Raw genomic sequence first — 27,490 nt, 5'->3', positions numbered from 1 at the left:
GCAAGCACCCGGCACGTTTTTACGATCACGGTCTTGATTTAGCTAAGTTCACCATTACGTTTGGCACACCGCCGCACTTACCACAGAACTGATCACGCTTATCACATTACCTCCTCGTCCGTCTTCCTCGCCACAGTATTCACATATGAGCCTCTGGCTCCACACAGAACTCCAAGCTTAAAAAACAGCGCTCTAGTCTCCCTCTCCCTCCTCCAAGATGGCCCCCAGTGGCTCCAGCCAATCCCATAAAGCGATATAGAAACACCAACACGACCTGTTCTTTTTTTCTGTACTTCTCCAAGTGCTGTGTTCCCTGCTGGTCAGGTGAGTGGGGCTGGGGTCCTGCTTGAGCAGTCCCCTTATGTCCTTGGGTATCTAGTTTGGGGGAAATAGTTTTGCTAGACTTTTTAAGTCTCTTTCTTTCCAACGCCCCTGTCCTATCATGTGTCCTCCTCCTTGGGACCTTCCTTAGGTTTTGCGTTCCTTGCAGTTGGCTCCTTTCGAGCCGTTGGAGTCGGTGGACTTGAAGTTTTTAAAACTCAAGGTGGTGTTTATTGTGGCGATTGCTTCTGCCAGGTGTATGGGTGAGTTGGGGTCTTTCCTTCGTTCTGCCCCATTTTTGTTGGTTTTGTCGGACCGTGTGGTTTTGCGCCCTCATCCTACGTTTGTTCCTAAGGTGGATTCTTATTTTCACCGGTCTGCTGAGGTGGTTCTTCCGGTTCTTTGTCCTGATCCTTCCTCGGATGAGGAATCCCTTTTGCACCTCTTGGATGTTCGTCGTGCCTTGTCGATTTATTTGTCACGCACGTCTTCCTTTTGTAAGGTGGACAACTTGTTTGTCAATTTTGGTTTGTCGCGTCAGGGCCTGAAACCCTCCCTCTCCACGATCAGTCGTTGGATTATGGAGGCCATTATGTTGGCTTATGCTTCGGTTTCTGAGGTCCCCTCCCTTCCTGTTCAGGGTTGTTCCACCCGATCTGTTGCTGTGTCATGGGCTTCTTTCAAAGGGGTGTCCATGGAGGATGTTTGTAGGGCTGCTACGTGGTCTTCCCCCCATAACTTCATGTCCCATTACCGCCTCCAGATTAGGGGTGGGAGTTCTGTTTCGTTTGCCTCTTCTGTTTTATCTGCGGGGGTGCCTTGAGAGGTTGTCATTTTGGTTGCTGTGCCTCTGTTTATTAAACTTTGTTTTTCGTTGCACTAGTGGTGTGGTCTGTTTTCCTTACATGAAGCTGATTGCTTTTGTATCGGCTCATATGTGAATACTGTGGCAAGGAAGACGGACGAGGTGGTAATGCCCCGGTTACTTACCGGTAATCTTCATTACTTCGAGTCCTTGTCTTCCTCGCCACAGTATAGTTTCCCTTCCCTCCCGGCCCTGGTGGTGGCTTCATGTCAGCGGCTTAGTTCTTCCGGTCGTGTTGGTGTTTCTATATCCCTTTATGGGATTGGCTGGAGCCACTGGGGGCCATCTTGGAGGAGGGAGAGGGAGACTAGCGCGCTGTTTTTTATGCTTGGAGTTCTGTGTGGAGCCAGAGCCTCATATGTGAATACTGTGGCGAGGAAGACAAGGACTCGGAGTAATGAAGATTACCGGTAAGTAACCGGGGCATTACTTATGACTTCAAAAGACGGCAGTGTAATGCATGCACTTTTTTTCCTACACCACAGACACATCTTGTGTTTCATCATGTTTGCAGCCTGATCTACGCCCCCCATTATGCCATAACCACATTAACATTGAATCTTCTATGTCGTATCAACTGTCATTTAGTTTTATTTATAGATTTGGAAATAGTTTGGTTGACAGCTGTGTGTGCATGGGTTAATGGTGATCTATATTAAGTCGTTTTGCCTTTAATGGATTAATCGTTTCCCGTCATGATATTGTTTGTTACCCATTAGCACTTTGAAATTACAGCCAATCCTACGTTGTTACTGTGAGTGAGGCTTTATAACCATATTCTCAAATTGCTCATCTGCCATGAAGTCAAATAGGCAACCAGCTACTGATGAAGGGTCATATATTTTCTGTTGTTGTGAGCTGATTATGAAAAATTGCACTGGTGGGAGGCACAACTTCGGAGAGAAACAGCATTGTCAGTGATAGGGCCTTTGTGAATGTGGGCCGGATCTTGTGCAGATTGGCAATTGTAGCACAGCAGCTGAGGACACACTTGAATTTTTAAAACATTATTTAAGGTTTACAGCATTCCATACGCAAGTTACACTATTAGGTGATAGATTTTGCACCCTGACCACAAGTGCTCCCCCCGGCCTCCGCCATAAGCCCCGGTATACCACCAAACGATAGTCCAGATGATCCCAAGGACTAGGTATGCCAGACTTTTTGACTTTCTAGCATTCTCTACATCACCAATTGATTACTGTTAGTTAATGCACAGTTGCAGTGGATGCATTGTATGGTGGCAGTTCTGTACACTTTGTATTTGGCCTAATTACACAGGTGGCGCTCTACTTTTAATTTTTTTCTTGTTATTGTTTTTGGATAGAAGCGAAAAGAAAACAAAGTAAACAAGCATTTGCAATGCAATAGGCCCCGTATTTTTTTAAATTACGTATGCAACTGCTGTTTTTTTTATATCTCACCTCTGTTTTGAACGCTCACTCTCTCTCCTTCTCCACACCTCAATTTCTCTCCTCACTGTCTCGCTCTCACTCATCCTCTTGCACCCTTATTCGCTCCCTTTGTATATCACTTTCTCCTGCTCTTTTGTCTTGCCCAATGTCTATCGAAACTTTCTAATTTGTATTTTTCTGTTATTCTTCTACATTTACTGTTAAGCCCTCTCTCCAGTCTGGCTTTCCCCTAATCTCTAATATATTTATTCTGTGATTTGCTCCTTTTCTGCCCTTCCCTAAATTAGTTATGGTTTTGTCCTTCTCTCTTGTATTTTTAGCTCTGTCGCACTTTACCCTTTTCTGGGCTCCACTTTCTCTCTGCTCTCTTATATTGCCTCTTCCCATTCCTATCACTCTATCCTTGTCATCTCCTCTTCAATCATTTTCTTCTGTCCACTCTCTATCATCTGATGTCATTTTGTTCCTGCAGCATTGCTTAGTGGCCCCTCTCTATCTGTTGCCCTTTTTCTCTTTCTCTAACTCGCCTCCAGACTAATTCTTGTTCTGAAGCTCTCACCACCATATTTTGTTCTCGTACCTCTCACCATGTCTGTCTGTCTGTCTGTCGGCCTGATATTTCTTGGTTTGACCGTCACACCACTCTTTCTGCTGTTGCTCCCTTCACTTATTTCTGTATTTCTTACCCCTCTCCCTCCAAATTCCAGATGGATGTTTCCTTACACATATTTTTGGCCTCGCCTCATTTCTATCCTTTCTTCTCTCTCTCGCTCTACTCATTTTACTGCAGCTGTCTCAACTGCCATTCGCTCTCTCTTGTCCTTGCACAATTCTTTTTTCTGTATCCCCTATGCCTCATCACTAATGCTTTCTATTCTCTCTTCTCCCTCTCTCCGCGCCAGTGTTTCAGCTAATTTTTAGGTCGAGACTGTAGCAGCGCTCATGCAAAAATGCAATGCAATAGCTATTGCTATTGGTGTTGCAATAATAATGTAATAATGTGAGACCTATTGCATTGCAAATGCTTGTTGTTAATCTCATGACTTATGTCACCCAGCTTTTTTGTCCCTGCTGATATTTTGATAAATGCACGACAAACATCAACAACAGCAATACCATAACACAACTGGTCCTATGTTTTTCATCTTAACAGAAGTCAAATTTTGTGGCAGATCTCAGTGTCTCATTAACTCAGCTGTGCAATCCCAAGAGCATACTGGGACTTTCTGTCACACACAACACTAGGTTTAAAGGGCAATGGCGACATCACATCAATGACTCCTGCACTGAGGCTAACGGTACAACCCGATTTAGATGAGAACTGGAGAAGTGCTTACTTTGTGCTAGTGGTTGCAATCAGTGGGCAACAGTACTTATTTCTATAAGCCAAAACTTAATTTTCATTATTAGATTTCGACCCAGAACAAAACCTAGAACGGTAGAAAAGGAAGAAAGAAGGAGGACGAAAAAGATAGACGAGTAGTGACTAAGGAAGAAATTGAAGAAGAAAAAGAGCTTGCATGAGTGTCATAACTAGAGAAGTGTAGGGTGGACAAAGAAACAGGCACGAGGCAGAATAGAAACCAGACATCCTGAGCATTCAGTACTCCCGAAATTCAACAGTGCTTGTGGTGGGTTCCTAAAACAAAATTCTGCCCATGCAAGTTATATACTGAACTAGAGGCACAATCATGGGCTATGATGAGCACAAATAAAATTGTTCTTGTACTTATTATAATTTTGCAATGAGAGCCACTTGCAATGATGTGAACTAGACAAGTGGGAAATGACAACTGAAAACCCGTTGGCTAATGGACGCTAACTGATGGTCACTAGAAATCCCGACGGGTATAATGACATTTATAAGGAAACAATGGATTCAAGGATCGAGGTAGTAATTACTAATATAATCTAAGTCCAATGAATGAAAAGTAAAACGTCCAGGAAAAGATGGGAGTTGCTAACCTGGCACAAAAGGAAACTTGGAGCACTAACACTAGTCGTTGTATCCCCAACACTGAAAGAGACATCAAACTGGTGGAATTGCCACTGCTGGGGAGAGGCACTTGGTATGCTTGAACTGCTGGAAACCAAGGTCTAGATCCTGGTTACCCCTTGTACCACCCCCTTGTACCACAGCACATGGTAAAACATGGATGCAAACTATTCAACTTATTCCACCTAGACCTCTGGTCCAGGCTCACACTCTCCCCAGCAGCTCCACTCATCTGCGTTGGAAGCCCTTCGCCTCCAGGTACGCGCCGGCTGAGCACCGACGCCACGACGCACTCAGCGCCCCGTGGTCAGGTCTGCTCCTGCTAGGAAACTCGTCCCCTGGTTCTCACTTAAATTTAATTTGTTTTCATTAATTTCATTTTCACTTGCATTCTGGGCACAAGACAGTATCCCTACTGGTCCTATACCCATTCCCGGCAGCCTTTTCCCGCCGCTAGATCCCCGTGGCCCCACCCTCCATCGCAGCCCGCTTCCGCCTCTCCACCTACAGTCCCGCCCCCCTTCCCTACTTAATGGTGGCCAATGCACGGTCAGCTGGCGAACCTAAGGCATGCCAGTCTGTACCCATCTGCGCCTGGACCGTGCCCAGTGCAAGACCCCCTTGCCCCCGCGAGCACCACAACACCTGATGTCACTATGAGGCCCCCTGCCTCCACAGACTCAACACCGGCTGATCACCGGACTGCATCCAGGCCAACCTGGGGCTCACACACGTACCCTTCTCCTGCCGACACTGCAGCTTCACCAGCCACCGAACACCTGCACGTCCCGCCCCACCCATAACGACAGGACGCAACCACATCAGATTCTTTTTTACTCAACACCCGCTCTGTCCACAAGCATACCATCGAACTCAGGGACCTAATCGACTCAGCCTCCCCAGACGTCGCCTTCCTAACAGAAACCTGGTTGAACTCCTCCTCTGCACCCGACATTGCCATTGCCATCCCAGATGGCTACAAGATAACCATAAGGGACTGCAAAAACAGACAAGGAGGAGGAATTGCCATTGTCTACAGGAATAACCTCAGAATCTCGACCAGCAGAGCAGATACCTCCAGCACCGCCGAACATCTCCACTTCCAGATCCACACCGACCCGAACACCACCCATATTGAATGCAAGGACTCCTGATGCGGAAGCCGGGAGGATAGAATTTAGTCTTAAAAAAATATTATTTAGCACTGTTTGTTGTAAAATCATTTGCACTTTTAATCATTGGCAATATCGAATTTTACTGTGTAATACTGTAATTTTACCTCTAAAACTTGCCCCCGATGACCGTAGTGAGCAGCTTCTCCCTGCAGACTTAAGTGCATGAGACGAAGCCGTTTTCAGGGCTCCCGGTCACTTACAGCAATCCCCCTCGAGGCGCAGAACTTCGGGCGCCATCTTGGAACGGGTTCTGGACAGCGCTCTAGTGGCTGGGCGATTTGGGCCCACTCACTATAAAAGAGCCAGTACTCTGTCCACTTACCATATTGAATGCAAGGACTCCTGAGGCGGAAGCCGGGAGGATAGAATTTAGTCTTAAAAAAATATTATTTAGCACTGTTTGTTGTAAAATCATTTGCGCTTTTAATCATTGGCAATATCGAATTTTACTGTGTAATACTGTCATTTTACCTCTAAAACTTGCCCCCGATGACCGTAGTGAGCAGCTTCTCCCTGCAGACTTAAGTGCATGAGACGAAGCCGTTTTCAGGGCTCCCGGTCACTTACAGCAATCCCCCTCGAGGCGCAGAACTTCGGGCGCCATCTTGGAACGGGTTCTGGACAGCGCTCTAGTGGCTGGGCGATTTGGGCCCACTCACTATAAAATGAAGACCCCTTCCCGAACGCGCAGCAGGTGGGCGCAGTGAGCGCGCCGATGGAGCGCCGGAGGCGCGCCAGAGGCAAGCCCGTCTGGGCCCGTCTGGGCCCGTCCGGGCCGGACTGGGCTCAGGGCCAGACACTATGCCCGTTTCACCAGAATATCGGATCAAATACTCACGAGATGAACTTTTACAATTCAGTACCACAACCACTCCCCCCGTACTTCCACCATCTCCCCAGGGAGAGCCTATTTGGAAAGTTAATCGCCACACACCAAAGAATGTAAGCCTTGCTCTGCTTAACTGTAGATCTGTACCTAAACATTCTACAGAAATTAACTTGCTGATCCAAGATACTAACCTGGACATACTATTCCTCACGGAAACATGGCTGACCTCGAACTCCGAGGCAGATATTGTCAACATGCTACCCCATGGTTATCTAATACAGTTCCATAATAGAACTCAGGGAAAAGGAGGCGGCTTAGCGATAGTCTACAGAGATAACCTTACATGTCGGACACAAGAGGGAGGAATTGCGGACTGCGAAAGCGTCCACTTTTCCCTTCAAATCACGCCAAACAAATCCCTCTCTGGTATTCTTATATACCGCCCGCCCGGAAGCCTAGGAGAATTCGTAGGCTCATTGCTAGATACCACAATTACTTCCTGTACCGAGACATCCAATTTTATTTTACTAGGAGATCTAAATCTTCATTTTGATGATCGCGCTGATAAAATTGCAAGCAACCTTATATCAGAATTGAAGGCGTTCGACCTCTATTTAAAAAACTCTGAGGCGACGCACGCTAAAGGACATGTTTTAGACCCAGTTTTCGCTAACATCTCTAGAATAGAAATTTCACCATCACTCCCACTACCATGGACTGATCACTCTCTCATCCCGTTCACATGGCAAACCAATTTAGACACTCCCCAAGTGCAAGTACTTCGAACCCAGGAGAGAATATGGTCCAAACTCTCATTCGAGAACTGGACTCGGGAATTAAAACAATCTGCCCCTCTCGCGGACCCTGACCCCGTGAAAGCAGACGCTAACTTTACCAGATGGCTAACCACCACTCTTGATTCAGTAGCACCCAAGAAAAATTTGAAGAAAAAAAGCAAAATCTTCAAATCCCCATGGTACTCCCAAGAATTGAGGAATTTAAGAAAAATCTGCAAAACTCTGGAGCGGAAATGGAGGAAGGACTGGGACCCCCTCAACAAAGAGAAATACAAAATAGCCATGAGGACTTATAAGTCAGCCCGGAAAACAGCCCAAGCCTCTTTTTTTTAAGAGAAAATTAAATCTGCCTCCAACTCGTCCCGGGAGACCTATAAAATAGTAAAAGAGTTATTTAAAATACCCAATACCCCTTCAATACAGGAATCCACGGTTACTAGATGCAACCAAGTAGCAGCTTTCTTTGAGAGCAAAATAACAAACATTTTACAATCCCTTCCACCAAAATCTGACAATAATGCTCCTGCGGCTTCTACTGCCGCAACTATAGGCCCCACTCTGGACAGTTTTAACCAGATATCCAATGAAGACTTCCTGAAGGCTCTAACAGGCATGAAAAGTGGATCCCCGAATGATCCAGCCCCTATTCACATCATTCAACAGGTGGGACCTACCATCTCGCATCTGGCCACTGACCTTATCAATGCCTCATTTAACCAAGGAGTGGTTCCCCCTAATTGGAAACACGCAGTAGTTAAAGCTCTTCAGAAGAAACCAGGACTTGACCCTCAAGATTTTTCAAACCTTCGACCAATCTCTCTTCTGCCAGGTTTGAGTAAGATTGCAGAGAAGGCCGTTAATCATCAACTCTCGGCCTTCCTAGAAACTAACAATCTACTTCGCCCCTCACAAACAGGATTTCGCCTGGGTCAGGGGACTGAGACCGCTCTTTTGACAGTGGTCGAAGAAGCTAGGTGCATCTTGGATTCGGGAGGATCGGCTTTACTGATCCTCCTGGATCTAAGCGCTGCATTTGACACTGTAGATCACGGGATCCTGATCCAGCGACTCCTTAATTTAGGGGTGAGAGACACCGCATTATGTTGGCTTACATCCTTCCTGAAGGACAGAACCTTCCAGGTTTGTGAAGGGAATGTGCGTTCCAAGTCTTTCCCCCTCCAGTGTGGGGTTCCTCAGGGCTCTTCATTGAGCCCTACACTATTCAACATTTATATGGCCCCCCTGGAGGATGTGGTCACCCCCTTTGGGATTAAAGCGATCACATACACTGACGACACCCAAATGGTGGTCTCATTCTCACTTGAAATAGATAAACTTGGAAATCTGCATGACTGTCTTGCAGGAATCCATAATTGGATGTGTGACTCGAGACTTAAATTAAATGGCTCAAAAACAGAGCTCATGCTTCTGGGTCATCAAATAACATCCTTTCCCATCTCGATGTGGCCATCGTGTCTTGGAGCCCTTCCACAACCTAAGACAGAACTCAAAAGCTTGGGGTTCTGGTTGGAGCAAGACCTCTCTTTGAAAACTCAGGCCAAAAAGACGGCTGGTACCTGTGTGAGCCTACTTCGCTCAGCCCGGAAGATTCTCCCCCTACTCCCGACACAGTCCCATGACTGCTCATTCAAGGTCTCATCTTATCCAGATTAGACTACAGCAACGCCCTTTTCATGGCTGCCCCAGAATCCACTATCAACATCCTTCAGCGAACCCAAAACGCAGCAGCGAGGCTATTGACAGGCACCGCTCGGAGAGCATCAGCAAAACCAACGCTTAAAGCTCTCCATTGGTTGCCGATCCGGGAAAGGATCAAATTTAAGGCTCTGTGTATTACTCACAGATCCCTGCAGGGTAAAGGGCCCCCTATGCTGAGGACTATGCTCTACCCCTACAAACCTACCAGGTCCCTGCGCTCATCTCAAGGCAACTTGGCCACTGTTCACAGAGTCAAGAAGGCCCGCACGGGAGGGCGACGTCTTTCGGTCATGGCAGCAACCCTGTGGAATTCTCTGCCAACCCGGATGCGATCTGAACCGAACTATATGAAGTTTCGTAAACTGCTGAAGACATACCTGTTCCCACAATAACTTTAAAATTCACTCCCTTCACCCCTCCGTTTGCACTCTCAGCGCTGGGGCACTCCTGGGCAGCCATGCGCTCTAAAAACCCTTTTTCATTTCATTTCATTCATTTCATTTCACCCTCAGAGGAAAACTTGTCTACAGACCCCCGGGCCCCGGGCACAGTTCATCTCCGCCATCGTCAGCACATACGGCCTTGCGTCCACAAACTACATCCTCCTCGGAGACCTGAATTTCCATCTCGAGAAAACCGACAACAGCAACTCCATCGCCCTGCTCGCCAACCTCGGACTCAAACAGCTCATCACGGTCCCCACAGCTTCAACACCCAGACCCCAACAACAGCCGCTAATACCACTGATTCACCACCCCCTAGCCTCAGCAACCTCCTGGTCTCCTGGACCCACATCAATGACGACGATACCATCAAGACCATGAACAACATCCTTTCCAGCTCACCATCCGACCCCTGCCCTCATCAGATCTTCAACAAAGCCAACCGCATCATCGCACCCCAACTCCGGAAGATCCTGAACAACTCCTTTGAGACCTCCACATTTGTGGAAAGCTGGAAGCACACCGAGGTCAATGCACTACTCAAGAAACCCACAGCGGACCCAAGTGACCTCAAGAACTTCCGGCCCATCTCCCGGCTCCTGTTCCTGGCGAAAGTCATTGAAAAGATCATCAACAAGCAAGCGTCCCACTTCCTCAAGGAGAACAACATTCTGGATACGTCCCAATCAGGATTCCACAGCAAGCATAGCACCAAAACTGCCCTAGTCGCTGTCCCCAATGACATAAGGACCATGCTGGACAATGGCAAAACTGCGGCCCTCATCCTCCTGGACCTCTCGGCCACCTTCGACACCGTCTGCCACCACACCCTTTGCACACGCCTCCATGACACTGGAATCAGCGACAAGGCCCTGGGCTGGATCACCTCCTTCCTCACCGACAGAACACAGAGTTTCCGCCTCCCCCTATTCCAATCTGAATTTACCAAGATCATCTGCAGCGTGCCCCAAGGATCATCCTTCAGCCCTACCCTCTTCAACGACTACATGTCTCCACTCGTCAACATCGTCTGCTCACACAACCCCAACATCACTTCCTATCTCGCCACGGACACCCAGCTAATCCTCTCACCCACCAAGGACCCCGCCACTGCCAAAACAAACCTCCATAAAGGACTGAAGGCCATCGCCGACTGGATGGAGAATAGTCGCCTGAAACTGAACCCGTCCTCCTCCTCGGCCCCTCGCCCTCCGCCTGGAACGACTCCTGGTGGCTGGTGGCACTGGGAGCCGCACCGACGCCCACCAACCAAGAACACCACCTGGGGTTCATCCTGGACTCATCACTCCTGCTTCAACACCCTCCGCATGCTTTGCAAGATCTACAGATGGATCCCCACCGGAACCAGAAAGACGGTCACCCATGCCCTCGTCAGCAGCAGACTGGACTACAGCAATGCCCTCTACGCTGAAATCACTGCCAAACTCCAGAAAAGACTTCAACATATACAGAACGTCTCCGCACGCCTCGTCCTTGGCATCCCCCACCACTCCCACATCACTGCCCACCTGAAGGACCTGCACTGGCTTCCCATCAACAAGAGGATCACCTTCAAGCTCCTTACCCACGCTCACAAAGCACTCCACAAGAGAAGCGTGGCTCAATGGTTAGAGCGGCAGACCCTGATGCAGAGGTCTGGCCCGGGACCAGGGTTCAATTTCCGCCTCGGCGGCTCTTGGACTCAATCTCCCCGGACCTGATAATTCTCGCCTCGGTGCCTAGTCTAATCATGGGTCCCACTCTGTGACTCTGGGCAATAGCTTGCTTAACCTCCACAACGGCACCAGCAGCGCTTGGTTGCCTGGCTTCACCTTGGGGGTGCCCAGGAGTGGACATCTCACAGGAAAGCCAGGAAGGGTTCCACAGCAGTATAAATACAGCGCTACGAGACCTCTGGGTAGAAGGCGCTATATAAATTGAAACACATTTACATTTACAACGCCGGACCAGCATACCTCAACAAGCGTCTCACCTTCTACACCCTGAATCGCCAGCTTCACTCCACCGACCTCGCCACCATCTCACGCATACATAGAACCGCCACCGGCGGCAGATCCTTCTCCTACCTCGCCGCCAAGACATGGAACACCCTCGCCACCCATCTGCGTCAGACCCAGTACCTGCTGGCTTTCATCCCAAGACCTGGCTGTTCGAGCAGTAGCTGCTACCCCCCCTCCCTCAGCGCCTTGAGACTCTCACAGGTGAGTAGTGCGCTATACAAATAGCCTGATTGATTGATTCCATGAGATTCTCAATGCACCAGTGATTGTGTTCTTTGTGTAAGGGCTGTAGAAAACACTGGATCTATTGGAAAATATATCGAGAACAGAATACAAATGCAAAATGAGAATGCACAACCTATCAGAGATTGTATAACTAACTGTTTTCTCCGGACTAACAAGCAGTACAGAAATGTCTATGTGAATACACACAAATAGGTCGGTACAAATGGAAGGTACAATCTGAAAGTAGCACACAGGCGTTTCAGATGGCGTTTGCGGAAAGCGAATAGCAATGGGCCGTTCACGTATTCGGCTTCTGAATGATAGGTACATCTAGACAACATATAACCTGGAATATTGTTGTTCTAACACATTCCTGCAATGGGAAGGGTCGAGGGGGTTAAACACTGAAGGAAGGAGGGGCTTACTGGTAAAGGAGGCCAGCCTATTTACACCGTATGGCAGTGGGACAGGATAGCAAGAGCTGAATATGGCGGGCTTTGCCACATGTGTGGAAGAGAGCGGGTATGGCAAGAGCAGGAATGGAAGAAGTGATGAAAGGGAACTCTGCAGACGGACCTGTTCCTAGAGGAGGAAGGTCTTTAGTAGCTCCCTGATTTGCAGGAATGTAAGGAGCCTGGCGGATATGATGGTGATGAGCTTTTTTGAAGTCCATAGTTAAAGGGGAGAGTATGTAGCCTCACGGCTAGAGCTGCCGACTTTGGAGCTGGAGAAGTGGGTTAGAGGGAGCCTTGGCATCGGCTCATCATCCTGTGATTCTGGGCAAATCACTTAATCTCCCTGAGCCTACAACAAAATGAATGGGTCCTTCTGTTACGTAACTGGTGCTCAGGTAAAGCGCTCTAATACCTTTGGGTCGAGTTTGCCCTTTATACATCTGCACACAAAAAAAGTAACACTTGGAGGTGTTTCCCACTGAGCATGTGTGCGGTGTCCTGTCACTCTTCAGAATGCTAAATTAGCGAGATCAGGTCTCTCCAACGTGCACAGTGATATTAACGGTACTATACATCTTCAATGTATTCAGAGAATTAAAAAAAACAATTACGCCGACCTGAACTCTGTCATTCGAAACACAAAATGGTCTCAGAAACAAATTATTTGAAATGCAACTCACAGATTTGTGCAGAGGCTCCTGGATTTCCGTCACTCCTGTGATTTGTCAATCCAACACTTCTTTCGTGTAAAGTACTGGAAGAAATTAAAGTAAATTATACCGCTGGGCTCATACTGGAATATTATCATTATACTAGACATCATATAAGAAAGCAGACCAGTACAATGTAGTCTTTAGCACAACACCGAGACTGCACCACAGGACAAATTCTGACATCCCACTATTATCGATAAACTGGTGTGGGTCCAGGCTCACTTCAGTCTTTAATGTGCTGTAGCGCCCTTCTGCTACCGTCTGTTCTAGAAATGAGACCATGGCATATGCTTGAAGCATGATCTAAAATAGCACAGTCTTACTACATTCATTATTGTTACTATCACTATGATCTTGTTATAGTTTTATTTTAAATATTCGTGAGAAATCCTGGGCCCCACTTTCTGTACAAAATATACTGATGTTATTTTTAGTTTATTTTAAGAATCATATTAAAATTCTCCATAGGCAGTTAGTCCACAACTTTGAAACATGAGAAAAACGTGCCATTTGCAAGACCAGAAGCAAACATTGTCAAAAGAGAGTACAATGCACTCAGTTTCTATTACTTGTAAATTCAGATTTCTTTTTTTTGTACTGTTTTCTATTGTTTTCAAAAATTGCTAATATCTGTGTTTAACAGTGATGATTACTACCATCTCTAGGCCTATCTCATGTCACAGTACTCCTACTCGTCTTTCAAGTGGCTCTGTTCCAGTCCATATGAAGAGTGGTCAGAGATGGGGATAGGTCTCCAGCTCATTAGATGAGATTGCAGTATACAACAGGTTAAGGTGGAATTTAAGCACCCCTTCCTGCAATTCTATCGTTCAGACAAATAGCAAAGATCGACTCAATTAATATTAACTCCTTGGAACAGGAGATAAATATTGTGCTTGGTTCTCGGTTACTGCAAACCAGTGACACACTGGCCTGTTCTTTGTATTGAGATACCAACATGGCACTAGGTTAATTGTTGTATTTTTCATGTATTATGCGAGCCTTTTCTTGCTATACCACTGTATTCCACAAAGTGGACCACGGGCCACATTCTGTGTCCCCAGGCACCTTTGGAATTACAGAAGAGGCTACAGATGTTTGTGTGATTCCTTCTGTAATACAAATCGCTCCACTGTACTAATACCTATATGTGCATCTGCACAATTCTAAGAGGTGTTCCCTCATTAGCATGGGGACAATCCCAAGCCTGAGAAAAAGAGTTTGCCTCTGTTCCTACAATCTTATGGATGCAAGTACAGAACCAAACGGGCCGTATGGAGGAGCACTGATTGTGCACCACAAAGAGATGCCCCACAATCAGTGCATCCACCAAGATGACCCATGCTGGGGTGTGAAAGGGGTTCCCACTGACCCAAAGACATGTCCCTGCCGGTGGGTGCAGTTCCTCACCGCAAACTATGCAGCAGAATCACTGCTTCCTTTCCAAAGCAGGCCATGTGCTGCCTGCAAAGAGAAATGTGGATTGTCTGCTACCAACAGCCTTTTTCTAATGTGCTACCCCCGAGGGTAGGCACCTGTTCCTATCTATGCTGTGGGCAGCACATTGTCTGTAATAAGGCACAATGTTTCTTTTTACACCGCTGGTTCGAAGTGTTTTAATGAATGTCATCAGTTTTAAATGAAATCCAGAAACCATACTCTATGTCAAAGTCATCATTCATACATTTATGCAAAAGACTACTTACCTTCTAGAACATCTGCCCTCTTCTAACAAGGTATTTAAAGGCTTGCTCAACTTGATAGGAGCCCCAGAATTCAGAGTGTTACCTGGTCAGTAGCATTCTTCTGGTCATTACATTATTGTGTACAGAACTAATGAGGTAGGTACTGATCCCCCTACAGACCGATATCCAGCCAATAAGTATCATCTAATACACCCTTTCTCCTTGGTTGACCTCATGCCCAACCCTGCAAGTAGCCACCTTTGCTTGAGAAAAATGCTTATTTACAGACTCTGCCCTACTCTAACATGATCTATAAAGGACATGGGGAGAGAGGAGGCTAACAGTGCAAACTATGTTGTTGTTGCCTTACAATAATGTGGACATTCATTGAGGGTGTACCCTCCACTCTGCTTATCTGATGCTCTCCATCTTTCGGTATTCTGTTTCACCAAGTAACCCCTCTCACATTGTTAAACTCTAAATAAGATCCTTTTAGTATGGTGCACCTTGCAATCCTCATCCGTTAGTGTTCACCTGGAGCAATCTACAGACCATGCCATGCATATATATAAAACATAACTATTGCATTGCCTGAATTATGTCAATGTATAACTTTACAAACCAAATTGGCTCCTACTGGGTGATACTGGAAATGGTAACACAAGCAACACATTTCACTTTAAAGCTACCCAAAGACACTAGCTAATTAGTTTCTCTTACATCATGCAAACTTTCCATTCAGCTCCTCTAAAACGTTCAGCCACCTCCCTTCAGACCACCATACCTGTAGGCATATGTTTGCTGGACTTATCCATATTACCATTGATGATACTCATATACAATAATGATCATCAATGAACATTCTGCTAGCAAACACTCATTTACCACAACCTGGAAATTATATTCTTCCCAAAAACATAGCTCATCTTCATCCATCTGTGATGAGCCTAACGTACAAGTTACTTACCTTCAGTAACACTTTTTCTGGTCGATACAGTATCTGCCTGTGGATTCATCACCTTTTGAATACCCCCTGCTCCAGCATTCTGAGGAAATTCTTTCCGAGCTCTCCCACGAGGACGTCATAATAGCACGGCTCCGCTCACGATTCCCAATAACATAATCGGAGCCACAAGAAGACCTCGTCAGCATGCTGACGTCAGTTCCACCCAGTTTTTCCATGCCGCTGAGGCAAACGGGCGGACCCACACATTTTCACATGTATACATAGTATACTAAGTATATATATACAAAAGCATAACCAAAAAAGGCATGGAAAAAAGCAACAGACCAAGCATTTCCCACTATTAAAACATAAGCATGATTAACACGTATTAAAAAACTCTCATGTTAAACAGTAAAAGCATCTTTTGGTAGAAACAGGTGGACAATGAAGAGATGGGTGGGACAGTGAGAGGCAGATACTGTAGCCACCAGAAAAAGCCTTACCGAAGGTAAGTAACTTGTTCTTCTGATGGATACTTCTGCCTGTGGATTCCTCACCGTTTGAATAGAATCCCCAAGCCATACCTCTCCTGGAGGAGGGTGTCCACCTGACTAGACCAAAAAATCTTGCAAAACAGATCGAGTAAAATGACCATCCCTCCTAACCTCCGAATTCAAGCAGTAATGCTTTGCAAAAGTATGGAGGGAGGCCCAAGTTCCTGCTTTACAAATATCAATACCAGGAACACCTCTGGCCAAAGCAGAATAAGAAGACTTAGCTCTGGTGGAATGAGCTCTGATACCTTCAGGAGGGTCCTTATTGGCCTAGGCGTAGCAAATCTTAATGCACAAGATGTTCCACCTGGAGAGAGTGTGCTTGTGCACAGCCTTGCCTTTCATCTTCCCAACGTAGCCCAAAAAAAGCTAATCATCCAGTCTCAGATCTCTTATTCTGTCCAAATAAAAGCTGACAGGTCTCTTAGGGTCCAAACGATGAAGTCTACCCTCTTCCTTGGAAGGGTGAGGGGGAGGAAAGAAGGTAGGTAAAGTAATGGACTGTCCCATATGGAAAGGAGTAACCACCTTAGGAAGGAAAGCACCTCTGGTCCTAGGAACAAACTTATCTGCATGAATGGCCAGGAAAGGAGGTTTTGAACTAAGAGCTTGAATCTCACTTAACCTCCTAGCCGAGGTAATGGCAATCATGAAAACCGTCTTGAAAGAGAGAAGCCTCAAAGGCCAACTATGATGAGGCTCAAAAGGAGTACCCATTAAAAATGTAAGAACAAGATTTAAATCCCACTGAGGCATAATGAAAGGAGTGGGAGGAAACCTATTAGTAAGGCCCTTAATGAACCTTCTAACAATGGGGGACTTGAATAAAGACGGCTGATACGCATACATAGAAAAGCCGACAAAGCCACCAAATATCCCTTTACTGTAGCCACAGCACAACATTGCTGGGCTAAAGAAAGAGAACACTCTAAAATATTAGACAAACAGGCTTTCAAGGGATCAATGGACCTCTCTCCACACCATTTAACAAATCTGGACCATCTGGAGGAGAAAACAGACTTAGTGGAGTGTCACCTGGACAATAAAATAACATCCACCACATCCGGTGGGAGATAGAAGGAACTCAGGTTTCCCCATTCAATCTCCAGGCATGAAGGTGTAGGCTCTTGAAGTGGGGGTATAGAACGTGCCCCTGCGACTGCGAGAGGATGTCTGCCCTGAAAGGGAGATTGGGCGGAGGGTGCGATGAGTTGTGAAGAAGATCTGTGTACCGCACCCTTCTTGGCCAATCCGGTGCGATCAATATGACTTGAGCCAGGTCTTGGCGAATCTTCCTCAGAATTAGAGGAATCAAGTGTATCCAAAGCCCCCTGCAACGGATACTGGAGACTGCGGAACAACAGGCAGTGTGCGTTCTTGTGAGTGGCAACAGGTCCAACCGAGGAGACCCCCACATCTCGCAGATCTGTCAGACCACCTCTGGATGAAGCCGCCACTCGTGATCGGCTGAGTAATGTCGACTGAGACTGTCCGCACGAACATTCAGCACACCGGCTAGATGATTTGCAAACACACTAATCTGATGGACCTGAGTCCAGGACCAGAGTCGCAGAGCCTCACCACAGAGATGATACGACCCTACAACCCCCTGTATGTTGATGTACCACATCGCAGTAGTGTTGTCTGCCAGGACCTGAACTGACTGACCACGAAGGGAAGGAAGGAAAGCCTTTAGTGCCAATCGTATTGCCAGCAATTCCAAAAGGTTGATGTGAAGCAACATTTCCTCTGGATACCAAAGACCCTTGACCTCCAGATCCCCAAGATAAGCACCCCACCCTAGAGTGGAGGAATTTGTGTCACTGTGCCCACCAGTGGAAGAGGTTGAAAGGGCTGTCCTTGAGACAGGTTGCCCTGCACACTGCAGCGGGTCAGCTCCGCTGCAGCGTCTCTGGAGATTCAGACCTTCTCTCCAAGATCTCCATTGTGTTGATAAAACTGCCTGCGGAGGCACCACTAGAGTGCCCTCATATGCCTGCGTGCATGACTGACCAACAGCATGTAGTAAGCGAACAGGCCGAGCAGACGTAGAACCTTCAGGACTGGAACAACCGCTCCATCGTGAAATAAAGGAATCTTCTCCGGAATGTGGTGAATCCTCTGCGGGGGTGGAAATGCCCGACACACATAGGTGTCCAGTATTGCCCCTATGAACAGGCTGCACTAAGAAGGCACCAGGTGAGATTTGGGTACATTTATCGAGAAAACCAAGTTGAACAACAGCTGCACTGTCACCTGCAAGTGGTGCAACACCATATCCATTGGGATCAACCTGGCTAACTTGGGTGCTACCCATGGGAAGGGCCACTTGTTAGATCCTATATTTTCTAACTCGGACAACCTGAAATCATGCCCAGCGCTGGCTCTGCCTTGGACAGACCATTTTATGGTGCCTGCACTGTGGCAGTTTGACATCTCAGCTGCGCCGGCCCCCAGAGTACACACCGTGGAAAGAGCTTGGTCTAGGCTCCCAGTGGACACTTGGGCGGTACATCTGGAGGCATCTCGCCCTCCCTTAGGGTCTAATCCGCTAGTCGCAGATGAGAACTTAAACATCTGGCTCACTAACTCGCTGGACGCTCTCCTCCCCAAAAAGAAACAACTTACTAAAGGGAAGAGAGTGGGATCGGTGCCCTGGTACACACCCGAGCTGAGGACACTGAGGAAGGGCTGCAAGAGGCTTGAGCGGACCTGGAGGAAAGATTGGAGCGAAACGAGCCGGAGAGAATATCGGGCGGCTCTTAGTACCTACAAATCTGCTATTCGGACAGCAAAATCGGGATTCTTTGAGGAGAGAATAGGCTCGGCGGCCAACTCCTCTAAAGAATCGTTCAGGGTCATTAAAGAACTCCTGAAAACTCCCGAACCTCCGGTCATTCACGAGGACCCCCGTGGGAAATGCTCAGAATTGGCCTCCTTCTTTAAAAACAAAATTGATAACATCCTTGCATCTCTCCCCCGGCCATCTGAGGATGTTTCCTCTGGTGGTAGCGCAAGCCCTCAGCCCAGGGTGCGAACAGCAGAGTTGGCCTCTCTTGGTACTGTCACTGTGGAGGAAGTTCTGACAGTCATGTCAACCCTGAAAAGTGGTTCTCCGAAAGATCCTGCACCCATGAAATATCTGAAGCAGGTAGCCCCTACCATCGGCGGTCCAGTGACGGACCTTATAAACCTGTCTCTCACCCAGGGAGTGGTACCCCCTGGTTGGAAAGGAGCGGTTGTTAAGGCTCTTTTGAAGAAGCCTAACCTGGACCCAGCCGACCTCACCAACTTTAGGCCTACATCCCTGCTCCCCGGCATCAGCAAGGTGGCGGAGAAGCTGGAGAACAGCCGCCTATCGGGCTTCTTGGAGGCCAACTCCCTTCTGGGTGACTCCCAAACGGGTTTTCGCACCGGTCAGGGGACTGATACTGCCCTGCTGGCAGTTGTAGAGAATGCTAGGAGCATTGTGAATTTAAGGGGGATTGGTGGCAGTGATCCTCCTGGACCTCAGTGCTGCTTTTGACACCGTAGACCATCAGGTGCTTCTCCAACGGCTGTCGGGGTGGGGGTCTCTGGGACAGCCCTTAAGTGGTTCACTTCTTTTTTGGAAGGCCGGTCTTTTGAGGTGTGGGAAGGCCACGAGAAATCATCCTCGTTACCTCTCCAGTGTGGTGTGCCACAGGGCTCATCGTTGAGCCCTACCTTATTCGACGTCTATATGGCCCCCCTGGAGAGTGTGGTACTGCCTCTGGGTATCAAGATCATCAGCTATGCTGATGATACCCAGCTGGTGGTAGGCCTTTCCCAGTCGGCTCACCATCCCAACCGGCTGCACACGTGTCTTGATAACATCTTCACGTGGATGTGCAGCTCAGCCCTCAAGCTTAACGGCTCCAAAACGGAACTGATGCTGCTGGGGAATTCCTCTCCATCTCTATCTCCCAGCAGCTGGCCCAATTGCCTGGGACCAGTACCCACCCCCAAGCAGGAGATCAAGAGCCTGGGGGTGTGGCTCGAGCAGGACCTTTCCTTTAAAACACACGCTAAAAAGACCGCTGGCGTGTGTTTTGGCCTGCTTCGATCAGCCCGGAAGATCTTACCCCTCCTTCCAGTGGCCTCCAGGAGGTTACTTATTCAGGGGCTTATCATCTCGCGCTTGGACTTCAGCAACGCGTTGTTCTTGGGTGCTCCAGAATCCACCCTGAACAAACTGCAACAAGTGCAGAACGCGGCCGCCAGGCTCCTGACGGGCCTCCCTAGACGTCAATCTGCTCGCCCTGCATTGAAGGCGCTACACTGGCTCCCTGTCAGAGAGAGGGTGAAATTTAAGTCACTCTGCATGGCCCACAAAATTCTGCAGGGGAAAGGCCCACCTATCCTAGGGGATATGGTTCAGCCTTACAAGGCCTCTCGCTCCCTTCGTTCTGACCATCAACACCTGCTGCAGGTCACGAGGGTGAGGAAGGCAAGAACCGGGGGTAGAAGATTCTCCGTAAATGTGGCCACGCTGTGGAATTCTCTCCCTTTGCACTTACGCTCGGAAACGAGCCTTCTTCGGTTACGTAAACTTTTAAAAACTTATCTTTTCACTGTCTAGTTCTGGTGTCTATAGTGGCAGTGTTTCCTTCTGGATCAGCGCGGGGATGCCCAAGGGTAACCAGGCGCTATATAAAATTCATTAATAATAATAATAATAATAATATCCAGAGACTTGGCTTTCAACAGCCAGTCGTCCAGATAGGGAAAAACAGGAGCCCCCGACCTTCTGAGGTGAGCCGCTACCACCGCCATCACCTTTGTAAGACCCGAGGTGCGGAAGTCAAACCAAATGGAAGAACCGACAACTGGTAGTGTTGCGACCCCACCGTGAACCGTAGATACTTCCGATGCGACTTCAGAATGGGAAGATAAAAATATGCATCCTGCAGTTCGATAGAAACCATCCAGTATTCCTGTTGCAGTGCAAGAAGAACCTGAGCTAAGGTCAACATTTTGAACTTTTCCTGCCTGATTCAACATCCTGAGGTCCAAGATCGGCCTCAATCCACCGTCCTTTTTGGGGATCAGGAAATACCAGGAGTAGCACCCCTGACCCCTCTCCTGCTCTGGATCCACCTCTATCACACCTTCCTGTAAGAAGGTAAGAACCTCCTTCTGCAAAAGCGGTAAGTGGTCCTCTGAACACCAACCCTGGCGAGGAGGGTAATTAGGAGGAAACTAAAAAAGGGAGGGCGTACCCTTTCTCTACAAGATTTAAAACCCTAAGGTCTGAAGTAATTGATTTCCAATCTTGTAGAAAGTGGGACTCCCAACCCCCTACAGGACTAATGCGTTCTAAGATGGTGGATCTAGAACTGCTTTCCTGAGGCACCAATGGTGGCGGGGGGAGAGCAGAAGGAGGACTGCTGCTGGGCAGCTCCCCTAAGACGTCCTCTATTTTTACCCCTGTACGATTTCTACAAAGGATTCTGCCGTTGGCTCTGTTGAGACTGTTGGCGGCCACGAAAGGAAGCAGTGCTTCCAAATTCACAATACCGCTTGTAGCCGTATCCATTAGACTGCGATTGAAGGCCCAGAGATCTTGCAGTCGCTCTGCTATCCTTAAAGTGTTGCAAGGCAGAGTCAGCTTTAGTGCCGAACAGTCTCGACCCATCAAAGGGCAAATCCAGCAGAGTTGCCTGCACATCAGGATAAAATTCGGACGACCTGAGCCCAGCTTGTCTTCTTGTTGCTACAGAAGACCCCATTACACAAGCCACAGAGTCAGCAGTGTCCAGACCCGATTGTATCACTTGACGGGCTGCAGCCTGTGAATCAGAAAGGGCCTCCAGGAAATGATTCCAGTCATCTTCAGGCAACTTTGGAGCTAACTGCTTGACTGAGTCCATCAGAGCATGGATATACCTCCCAAGAAAACATGTAGCATTAGTGGACTTAAGTGCCATATTTGCAGAAGAAAATACCTTCTTTGCCGCTTGCTCCATTTTTTTAGAACCCCTATCATCTGGTATATTAGGAAATGAACCAGAACATTGCTTTGAACAAGAGGCCTGGACCACCAAGCTTTCAGGTGATGGATGTGAAGACAAATAGGCTGGATCCCCAGGAGCAGGTCTATACCTTCTCGCAATGGAGAGGGAAACTGCAGGAGCAGTCAAGGGTTTTTTCCAGACTTCTAAAATAGGCTCTGTTAAATCCTCATTGAAGGGTAGAAGAGGTACAGAAACTGCCAAAGCACCTCAGTCAGGATGTTAGATTTTGCCTCAGCTCTAGGTAACTGCAGATCAAGCAACTCAGCTGCCTTCTTTATTACGACATGATAAGGAGCAACATCCTGCAATACCCTAGCCTTCTGTAAACCTTCAAACCCGTCCACAGATTCAACAATCTCTCCTTCCTCCTGTTTCTGTCTATATTCGTCCTCTTCATTGAGTCTCTGTGCATCCCTTCGAGAGCGCTGCTTGAGAATCGGTGTCGGAGGCGCCAGACGCGGCGTCGATGACAAAGGCATCAGCGTAGATGGAGGACCTTCAGCTTCAAATCTCGGGGACGATCGAATCCAAGGCGCCGCCGACTCGGCATTCGAAGGAGTCCGAGGAACCGGAGTGGAGGACATTGGCACCGTAAAATGCAAAGCCAGAGTCCTCGGCAAGAATGGCACAAAGGGCGCCTGGGCATACTGATGAGGTATACCCAAATTAAATGCTAAAGGAGCCATGGGGCGCGAAGGTGCACCAGATGGATGAGAAGCCCTGGCCAACATGCCAAACATTGCATTTAAAAAATGCGTAGGGTCTGTTCCAGGAGCAGGAAAAGGAGGATATGGATCCGTACCTTCCTAAATCACCTGAGGCTGATCTGGAACCTGCGGAGCTGTAGAAGACGGCGCCCGCACAGGTGAAGCCACATGAACTGGAGATGACTCCCTGGGCGTCCGAGATTTATTGGGAGTCGGAGAACCTTCAGGTGCCAGCAAACAATGTCGCCCGTGGAGACGGAGATACAAAGTCTTGCCTTCGAAGCCGCTTAGCTGGAGAAGGCGACCACGAAGCCCTGTTCTCCGTCGAACGGTGAAGGGAACCATGTCTCTTTTTCGACTTCTTGTGTTTTCTCGACTTCGAAGTGTGAGAAGACGACGACTTCGCACACTTATGATCCCTCTTCTACTTTTTGGCTTTGGCCATAAAAAGTTAAGCCTCACGTTCTTTAAGTGCCTTTGGATTCATCTTCCTGCAGCTTTGACACTCATCGATGTCGTGATCAGAAGACAAGCACCAAAGGCAATCTTCATTGGGATCAGTGATCGACATGTGACTGCCACACTCCCTGCACTGCTAAAATCCAGACTTCCTATAAGTAGCCATTAGAAATCTTCAAGGAAACACAGTACTAATCACAGACAATGGAAGCTCCCTAGAAAAACCGTTATGCGTCGACGGGGCAGAAAAAAGGGAACTGACGTCTGCACAGCGACGAGGTCTTCTTATGGCTCCGATGACGTCATTGGGAGTCGCGAGCGGAGCCGTGCTATTATGGTGTCCTCGTCGACGTGGGAGAGCTAGGAAAGAATTTCCTCGGAATGCTGGCGCAGGGGGTATTCAAAAGGTAAGGAATCCACAGGCAGAAGTATCCATCAGAATGTGAAAGTTACACCCTTCTGCAATAACCTGGATGGTGTGGCCAGCAGCGAAGGGGTGAAGATGTCATAGGCAATTTCATTAAATGTCAAGTGTAACCAGCATGTAAAACAGGTTCTGCACACTGAATATCAAAGTGGATCAACAGAAACATTTTAAAGGCAGGTGCAGACATTAATCTAAAACATGTTGAGATAGTAGCTGCATCCTTAAGGAAGACTATGATAAATTTATCTCATATAATGATGTGGAGCTCATCTGGAATTTGGCAAATGCACTCCTAATAAATTAGCAGATTACTCAAAGGAGCTAAGGACACATGGGATTATCTTCCACAATTTCTGAAAAGAATTAGGATTCATTGGTGACTTTAATAGAAGTGACCATGGAGAGAAAAGTAATAGTCAAATTATACAGATCTATCAGAGGCGATGTAGGAAAGACAACCCCTGATGGTTAGAAGTGAATGAGAATGGTGAGTAGCACTCTATTGTGACTGACAAGCCATCAAATTAGATCCCAACAGTGTAGAACACCAGTGGCAGATTTTATTAATTTGATCTGGGATTGCCTTACAGTAACAACTTCCTGGGGCCATGTAATAAATCAGATTGCTGACTATATGTTACACCAAATACTGAAAACTCAACAATTATGCCCGCTGATAATTTCCACTTTTGCCACTAAAACCAAAATGAAGAAAAAGTGGCCATCCTGGTACTTATTTTGGGCAAGCCTGAATTAGCACAGACAGACAGTGCACAGTTTAAAGGACTGGTTGAGGGAACAAGCAGCTTAGACCACAGCAGCGGAGTTGTATCTCAAGTTGGTCAGAAGGGACAACAGACTTGGGGAGAGACACCACAGACCACAAGATGTTCTTACAAGATTATTATATTTATATCCAGGATACCTTTACTCCATGAACCCAGGTGTAAACCCTGTTGCAGTTAGCCTAGACATACAGTTGAGTGGTGAGCATCCTGACCTGTGTCACTTATTCAAAATATAAATACTGCACAATACTGTCTAATTTGGCAACCTTGACTCTCCCAGAAAGGAAGATGTATAGAAGAGTATACCACTTTATGTAAAATGATGAAGCACTATTTACCATTTACCCCCAGTCTACCTGTTGTACCATCGGGTCTGAGATTTGTTGCAATGTGTATGCTTGTCTTTCGCTTAAATGTTTAAAATCAAGAAAACCTAGTAGCACATTCTGTATTGATGGCTATAGAGTTAAGGGGCACCAACACTGCTCTTCTTATTTTCTGATTCTTCTGAAAGACAACTATGAATGTCTATCAAGTAGACTCATACCATCTCATTTGCCTTTCCTCCCTTCATCTCATTAAGGGTATAACAAATATTTCATTGATGTTTACAACCACAAATTTGTATCCCCAAAGACATACCTTGGTATCTTTGATGGCCCTGAAACACATAACACAAGGGTATTGGAAACATTCCTCTTGAACTTCTCAGAATAACTGACCAATGCCTGACCCACTATTACCCCATCACTAAAGGTTCACATTGTTTATCTATATCATTGCTAATGGTCCATCACTTGATCCCATCCCCTCTTCTCGACAGCAAACACTAATCCTTCAGATAACACTTTCTAGACAACAATCTAATTCACTACTACATCTGGATTGTTCAAAAACCTCTCCATAAAATTCAAACACTACACCCTGGTTATCCCCTTCACCCCCCAAGACTGAATGGATGTGACTGTTATGGAAAGTATCAGTGTCTTCAGAGGCAATTTATCATTCACAACAATGCACCTCTTCACAAAAATGTGATGTGTTATTCTCATTTTTCTCCTATGCCTACCTGCAGCCTTTGACACATCAAATCAAGCCACCCTCTCTACATCCTCAAAGATCATATGGGTATTAATGGTGCAGTCTTAAACAGGTTTGTATAATTCAGTTTGGCAAAATCAGCAATGCATTTTAAATTTCAGCATATCTTCAGTAAGAAGTATCATAAGGTTACATCATGACTTCAATTCACTTTAATCAAGATCAGGTTGTGCTTATAAATTCCATCAGTGTACTGACAACACACAGCTCTATCTCAAGTTCTCTCCACCAAAAGATAAATTGCACCTCTCCTATTCAGTGGCCAACGATCCGTTTAACAAGTGGATAAAGTACTCTTTAGAACGTGCTCTCCTGTGAAAATTTGAACGAAAATGGAGAAGGAAAAATGCAGCATCTAATAAACAAAAATATAGGTAGGCTATTTAAATCTACCAAGCCGAAATCAAATCTGCCCAAGCTGCTTATATTATGGGGAACAAATGAGCCTAGCGTCCAACTTAATGCATGAAATTTTCCGCATTGCTAAGACCCTTATCAAACCTCCCGCCCCACAACCCACCGCAGATGGCTCCCTTGCCCGCTGCAACGATCTGGCAGAATTCTTCTACAAGAAAATCCACAATATATATCTCACCTTCCCTCTTGCAGCCACTCATAAGGACCTGTCTCCCACAGTTATTTCTCCTTCTTGCACCTAAGTGATGTTGGTACATATCCCTTTGCTCGACCTCAAATCTCTAGTATCCATCTTGGCTCGTGTAAAATCAGGCTCGCCTTGGGATCCCGCCGCTCCTCATGTTCTGAACTTAGCAACAGAAACAATTCTCCCAGTGATTCGCAAATTGATTAACTCCTCTATCTCCTCTGGAGTGGTTCCCCCACCTTGGAAATGTACCATGGTGAAACCACTACTCAAAAACCCAATCTTGATCTGGAGCACTTGGGGAATTATCATCCAATCTCCCTCCTCCCGTGATTAGTAAAATCCAGGTGAGGCATGTTAATTCAGTGCTATCCAGGTTCTAAGAGTCTAGCAACTTGTTTCACTCCTCACAGACGTGTTTCCGGCCCCAACATGGAATTGAGACAGCTCTTCTAATGGTGTCTGAAGAGTCCAGGAGGATTTTGAACCAGGGTGGTGCAGCAGCTATTATTCTCCTGGACCTCAGTGCCACATTCAACACCGTTAATTATAACATCTTGACCCTCAGACTCAGGAGTCTTGGAGTGACTTAAGGTGTTATAACCTGGCTGCAGTCCTTCTTAGAAGACAAGTCCTGCCAGGTCTTCGAAGGAGATGTTGTTTCTTAGCGTATGTCTCTTAGCAGCGGTGTGCCTCAGGGATCCTCCTTGAGCCCTACATTATTTAATGTATACATTAGGCCGCTGGCTCAGATAGTTCTTCCTTTTGGCATAAATATAGTTACTTATGCCGACAACACACAACTTGTTGTGGCCTTAAACCACCCAGAAAATTCCATCTTCCAGCTTAGGGCCCTGTCTGGAGAAGGTAGCTGAATGGATGGAGCTCCCCTGCCTGACACTGAATAGAGATAAGACGGAGCTCATGCTCCTAGGCAACACTCCAATTTTTATTTCAAGGCTACTGTGGCCAGAGTGTCTTGGCCCTGCTCCAGCACCACAGAATCAGATCAAAAGTCTGGGCATGTGGTTTGATCACTCCCTGACTTCTGACCATCAAGCGGTGTCTTCCATATGCTATGGCATCTTGAGGATGCTTCAAAATTTCTTCCTTTTCTCCCATTTATTGCTAGAAGGATATTGTCCAGGATTTGATTCTTTCACGCCTGGACTATGGGAATGCGCACTATCTGGGAGCGCCCCAAGTCATT

At 47.0% G+C, this 27,490-nt stretch overlaps 1 protein-coding gene across 1 annotated transcript in view; it reads right to left on the bottom strand.

Moving 5' to 3' along the window:
* Positions 1 to 27,490, bottom strand: part of ARAP2 (ArfGAP with RhoGAP domain, ankyrin repeat and PH domain 2) — a 1,270,949-nt gene that overhangs the window by 1,142,947 nt on the left and 100,512 nt on the right. Inside the window, exon 3 of the mRNA XM_086964430.1 lies at positions 12,942 to 13,015. Within this exon, the coding sequence (XP_086820556.1) occupies positions 12,942 to 13,015 (74 nt within the window). The remainder of the gene's footprint in view (positions 1 to 12,941; positions 13,016 to 27,490) is intronic.

The sequence above is a fragment of the Lissotriton vulgaris genome, chromosome 3_2 (assembly GCF_964263255.1).
Source record: "Lissotriton vulgaris chromosome 3_2, aLisVul1.2, whole genome shotgun sequence".
Taxonomy (NCBI): domain Eukaryota; kingdom Metazoa; phylum Chordata; class Amphibia; order Caudata; family Salamandridae; genus Lissotriton; species Lissotriton vulgaris.
The sequence above is the reverse complement of the archived record's forward strand: the minus strand, read 5'-3'. Positions and strand labels throughout refer to the sequence as shown.